Source organism: Trichoplusia ni, chromosome 13, assembly GCF_003590095.1.
Source record: "Trichoplusia ni isolate ovarian cell line Hi5 chromosome 13, tn1, whole genome shotgun sequence".
Lineage (NCBI taxonomy): Eukaryota > Metazoa > Arthropoda > Insecta > Lepidoptera > Noctuidae > Trichoplusia > Trichoplusia ni.
This window is the reverse complement of record NC_039490.1, coordinates 5,221,569-5,227,582: the sequence shown is the minus strand read 5'-3', so window position 1 is coordinate 5,227,582 and position 6,014 is coordinate 5,221,569. Positions and strand designations below refer to the sequence as shown.

The window sequence follows — 6,014 nt, the reverse complement described above, 5'->3', positions numbered from 1 at the left end:
AATCTTTGGTTTCATCAACTTTGGGATATTGGTTTGGTCGTTCTGTTCAGGATAAAACTACTAACACCTCCTAAAGTAAGACTGGTGGAGAAGCGAGATAGCGCATTACACAGAGCATAGAGTGCTGTCTCGCTCACACCACTGCAACAGTTTTACTTCAAGGTCCAGTTAGTCACGACGTCAGCGTTAAAATAACTAAATTAGCTCATTTTTTGTATAAAATCAAGGATTACTGAAATGCAGAGCTGACAGAGAAATTCAAAATTCGATTCAACGACAGCAAGACAAACCGCGCTATGTATATAATATCTAAATAATAAGTCAGTATGTGTCACTAATGAGAACACGCTATTACGATATTGATAAGATTCAATTCAATTTATTATTTTTAAATTACCGTTTCATTATTTTTTCTCTAAAACCGCGGTGCACTTGAGATCTCGGGTTATTTTCGTACGGGATACGGCAGCCGGCAACCAGCTCCTTAAGTAGACTGTTCTAGTGTGGAAGGGAGAAGGCACACTACCTGGCATATAGCTGAGTCTCTGTTCCACCGGTGGGGCAGATTTTCTCTAAGAGTTAGACTTTTAAGAGGCGGGGTCTCCGGCGTAGCTCAACGCCCGATCAGGACCAGTCCCGTGATAGAAGGAGCAGTCGTGTTCCACATGTGCTGCAAAGAGATGTCAGCAAGCTCTGTGGAGCCCATTAGGGCTGCCGTCCCAGATCTGCGTGATGGCCCGAAAGTCTTACCACAGCCCCAGTACATATAGGCCATAGGAAACATGGGTGTGTTTTAGTCAGTAAAAGACTGACACTCTCGTTAATCGCAAAGCGGGAGGTGTCATTGTATGATTTCCCACATGAAAAAAGGGTCTCTGTTTAGCGCCTTTTAGCCAAGTGTATTCATTTGTGTACAAATGGGGTTAAGTTCCTAACAACTGAAACATTCAAACCCTGGACAGGGCTCAAACCTGCGACTCCTGGCGATACTCGCCAGTCGCTTTACCCAACGTTACGTCCCTAAGAACTATCATGATGCAATGAACAAATTCAATTTAGTGTTCAGTGACCCCAGTAGCTTAGCTCAATTCATAACTTGTTATATTATTTGCTATATTATTATTTAATCATCATAAAATTTAAAAAGAAGTTAGATAATACTTTATTTGATTTTAAAACATGTAATAAATACGTCATAATTTGGCGTCCTGTTTGACCCCAAAACACGCTTTGTCTAGTCAAATATGGTTAGAATTTTAGAAATAAATGTGAGATGTAGCTTGAAATAAAACACCACAATATATTGTTACTCAATTTCAGTATTTTTTCAGTAATTTGAATTTGAATAACACATTAATTGTTACTACAAATCTGTACAGGCTGTTCGGTGAGTACTTATCGAGACGTAAAACAATATTATTCTAAAATAAATTATGAAAAGTTTTTCACAATTTCTTTTTCAAAAAAGTCCCCCTAGCTGAGGTGATAAGTCGCTTTAACAGAATTATTTTTATCCGTAGAAGCTTGTTGCTGCCAATTTAGATGGACAATATTATTTTCTTTCTTAAATATGAACAAATAAATTACATTAAATACAAAAAGTACAAAAAGGCTTCCAGTACTAAGCTATTGGCATTTACGACTATCGGGACGATGAATGCTAAGTCCACCTCCCACAAGTCAACAACCAAGAATGCCGAATGAAAAAAAAAAAATCTTTATTTTTGCTTTCACGAGGTTCTCATTATGGGGGGAGGTATCAAAATACATTGACCAGCGCTGTGATCGATCTATCACCACTATATCAAGCTTATTGGCAATAAGATTGTTATTATTATATTATAACTAGCTGTTGCCCGCGACTTCGCCCGCGTGGTTAGAAGATATAAGTTATAATTTATACCTGCCTTCTATCTATCTTGTAGGATTCAGTCAGCGTTTGCAATGTAAGCGCAAAAAATGTGTTTTTTTACGACCTCACATTCGAAACCTCAAAAATTGTAGCCTATGTGTTATTCATTCTGATGTATAAGCTATATTGTGGTAAAGTTTCATTCAAATCCATTCAGTAGTTTTTACGTGAAAGAGCAACAAACATCCATACATCCATACTTACAAACTTTTGCCTTTATTATAGTAGTAGGATTGATTAGCCTACACGCTTTCCTAAATTTAAATCAATAAAATAATAATTGTAATAAATTGATAACTGAAATGAAAAGAAAATATGAGTAAAAGTTTTTCCTATCAAACATGATTCGGATTTAGCTAAGTCTAGGTATATTTATTTATTGAACTATCTAACATTTGATTTACAAGTAACTGGATAATTTACTGTCAATCAGAAATGTTAACAAGGTTTTAACACAGTTGAAAGCGACAGTACAACAAATTGTCTTGTAATTTGAATAGCGCTCTTTTCCCAGTATAAATGTAAAAATCTGATCATACTTAACAACTATTATTATTTTGAATTGTGATTTAAGGTTTGCCAGTTTTCTCAAGCAATATTCTTTGAGTATTAGTCTTAATCTTGTGTATTTTTTCCCGAAACTGATGACCTACTGTTACGAGATACACTTTTGAGTAATTTTCAGGTGCAAATCTCACTCACCTATTTATTGTCGAATGTGTACGTATGTACATAATTATATAAAGTCGTTTCACTGGCAATAGTTGAATGTCATAACGTCATAAGAAAAACAATGACACCGAAAAATCGTGAGGACACCAGCACACCTGCGGAGTTTTGAAGGGTGTGTTAAGCCAGGTCGGAGACCTACGGTTTAAAAGATCGTATACCCAGGAGAATCATACAAAAAAACAGAAACTGAAATAGTCCTTGAATAGTTTATTGCACTGTTTTTTCAAAACCTCCTTAGCCGGTATCGTTCACTTGACTATCATACACTAATAACGATTTTCCCTATCGGGTGTACTATTGCCTTATCAGACATGTTTGAACCAAAACATTTTTGACAATAACTCATGTGGTGCATAAGATAGCTTTTGTTTCGACAACTTCCACATTTTAAATTAGATAGTTCCATTACTGAAATAGATAAATAGGTTTTATATTAGATCTTGTAACATAGGACTATCGTATTAAGCATACTCGTATCAAGTGATAGTTCGTAACAAAAAGGCCGATCCAAAATCCATTTCTTAAAAAGAATCAATGAAAAATGTTGACTGTACCAATTTACTTTACTTCGAATCCAATTAATTGTTGCTTTAGCGTCAAGGGAAATTCATCATGACTTAATATTTCAAAAACACTAACACTGCAGCTGTTTCAATCATCGTCGTACATGTTAGAGGCCACTGATGATGATGATGAATATTTAAAGCATGTAGCTAACACGGTTAATAAGTTACAGCCAGATGTCCAACGGTCGGACGGATAGGAACCTGTAGTAATAGGATTCTTTTTCAACCTATTAGAGAAAGAGAGCAGAAACTTACCGTCTTCAGTTTCACATACTCTTCGAGTACATACCCAGTATCCGGCATAACAAGTGCAATAATTACAATCTACATATTTAAAGTCTCTGTGTATACATTGGCTTTTGATCGTAGTAAAAATTCCTTAAAAGAAAAGTAAAATATTAAAAACATTATATTGTTTCAACATGAAAACAATATTCCTATTTTAAATCGTCAAATGTTAAATTCAAGTCAAGTGTCAATCACTCATGTGAAAAGTTAACTATAGATACTGACTGACTGCAAAACATAGATGTAATGAATTATTTGTTATTCATATGGAGATGGATTTTGATTGTGATCAAGATTCATCGTGATTGATCACGTTACAATCGCCTTAGATTGAAGGTCAATCCGTGTCGTAAATGATTCAGCTAGATCTGTAACAACACTTTATGAGATAGTTGATGATACCGAGATTTTCAAGTAAATTACATTTAAATAAGACCTATTAAATAGTGATAGCGTTAAAAAATTAACTGACCTACTTTAAATGCTACAAAGATAAATCTTAAACTTCAACGCCGGATCATTTGTCTGTTCGATCAGGTCTAAACTGTCTAATGTCTTTAAACACCAGTCCATTGAACAGTATATATAAAAAGGCCCAAACGAGTGCGCAAACTGCAACACCTTTGTTTCATCCCGAAAGGCAACAATGCGAACAACTAGAGATCAGGCGCATGACAAAACAAGGAAGTTGTAACAAAGATTGCTGAAGTATTTAACAACCGAAGGTGGTTCTCAATTCGTCAATTTTTTGTTCGTACCTCAGAACTTTGTCTTCGGATTAGATGAACCGATTGTATTGATTCTGTCTTTAATCCCATCAAAAAAATCATCAAGTTTGTGTCAGTAGTTTTTTTTCAAAGGCGATTGTATGTTATTGTTGTTGAAAACATATTCTTCTCAAAAGCACACATCTTTGTAAAAGTTTGCGTGTCTTGGGATCCAACTCGAGACCCTTGACTGGACAGTCCTGCGATCTCACTACTAGGCTACTACACTTTCAACTGAGACGCTCTTTTCTTATACGATATATCACCATCCTGCCATCGTATATATATTAGGACTTGCCATATTTTAAAGTGAAATTAAATAATATTGTAATACTATACCTCGGCCTCTGGTCCTCGTACTAGTACCATGTTTAACCGCGGATATCAAGGAAGCCTGAAAATTATATATTCTTCTTATACAGGCTAGGAAATAGAAAAAACGGTGACAATTCTTTTTCAGATTCCGTTTTTGCGTTTTAAGCATAATAATGAATTTGTATTTAGTTGTCCCGAGAATATAAGTTGATAAAATTTCAGTGAGTGGATATTTCAGGGAGTAAAATTTCATAGGGTCTAAACAGACGTGTGAGGGTTGCTCTATCGGTTGGTTTGCAGTTCTATTGCAGTCGTGTCAACCGCATTCAAACTGCATTTGAACTGCAAATTTGCAGTTGGATTGCAGTTGAAATGCAGTCCGTCTGTCTAGAACCTTGCGGATCGAATGTGTATAATTTTTACGAAATCATTACGTAACTTCTGAGAAAGATTTTGACATTTTAAGCCCAGCCAAGATTTCAATCTGATCGTAAACTGAAAGTTAAGGTACATGTGTCAGATAGCCTATTAGGCCCGAATTACCTATCATGGGCAAAGAGTACTTCATTGAAAGTTCACGGTAAAATGCTATATGCTTGAAATTTATCAGAGGTTTTTTACAATGATACATCTTTGTAGAAAGAAAAAAAAGGGAAACTTTAAATATATTGGATTTAAATGCCTTTTCTACAGGTGACGTGACTCTGATATCTCAGTTCAGTTTTGAGCGACTCACAACTGTCAGCTATTTGAATTTCGGCGGAAAAATTTAAATTGTCTACAGACACTACTTAGTGCCAGATGCATAAAACGTCATAAGGGTTTATCGCATTTATTATACAAACTTACCCAAACCACGAGCCACAAAATAACAAGCATGTTTAATATTATAACTGAAAAGTTTAGATTAAACCTTTTTATTATAAAAGTTAATTTGGAACTAATTATAGACCATGTTATATTAATAAAAAAGTTGTTTACATTTTCAAGCGTACGTAAGACTAATTCACCGTTTATTTTGTGATTTTAAGTTAAGAAAGTCACACCTCCAGAGAAAAACAATATCTTAATTGGATCGTTCTAAAAATGGCACCGTTAAAATTCGCGAAAAAGAACAAAACCGTTGTTGTACCCACACCCCAAAAGATAAACGGACAGACATACAGGCAGCGAACCCTCAGAAATAAGGTTTTTTCCCATTAGGTAAGGAACCCTATAAGAGACCTTACACAAGAACACAATCAGTGACGATATGTCGACATCAGTAAGTATAAAAAAAATATCATGTAAATGCGATGATATATCCTACTGACTGAATTAATAATGATTTCATTTCAATTGGAAAATCGACAAAGATGTCTAAAAGTTCTGAAAACACCAAAAGAGTTACGCATCTACGTAGTTTGAGTACTTGCATACAAAATACCATTCTCA

At 35.1% G+C, this 6,014-nt stretch overlaps 1 protein-coding gene across 2 annotated transcripts; it reads right to left on the bottom strand.

The window, feature by feature from the left end:
- Positions 1–2,376: 2,376 nt before the first annotated feature.
- On the bottom strand, positions 2,377–5,506 carry LOC113500156. 2 transcript variants are annotated; one of them, XM_026880854.1, is made up of 4 exons: positions 5,430–5,506; positions 4,605–4,659; positions 3,466–3,588; positions 2,377–3,052 (listed from the first exon to the last, which is right to left on the bottom strand). In XM_026880854.1, the coding sequence occupies exons 1-4, from the start codon at positions 5,457–5,459 to the stop codon at positions 2,904–2,906; spliced, it is 357 nt and encodes a 118-aa protein (XP_026736655.1). In that variant the 5' UTR covers positions 5,460–5,506; the 3' UTR covers positions 2,377–2,903. The 2 variants fall into 2 exon arrangements, with proteins under 2 accessions (XP_026736655.1, XP_026736654.1); XM_026880853.1 differs by lacking the exon at positions 2,377–3,052 and having other exon boundaries at positions 3,234–3,588.
- Positions 5,507–6,014: the final 508 nt, after the last annotated feature.

Coding starts and splice junctions, on each gene's coding strand:
- LOC113500156 (XM_026880853.1), bottom strand. CDS start 5,459: ATGCTTGTTATTTTGTGGCTCGTGGTTTGG. Junction 4,660..5,429: donor TTTTGTGGCTCGTGGTTTGG/GTAAGTTTGTAT, acceptor TATAATTTTCAG/GCTTCCTTGATATCCGCGGT. Junction 3,589..4,604: donor TACGAGGACCAGAGGCCGAG/GTATAGTATTAC, acceptor TTTTCTTTTAAG/GAATTTTTACTACGATCAAA.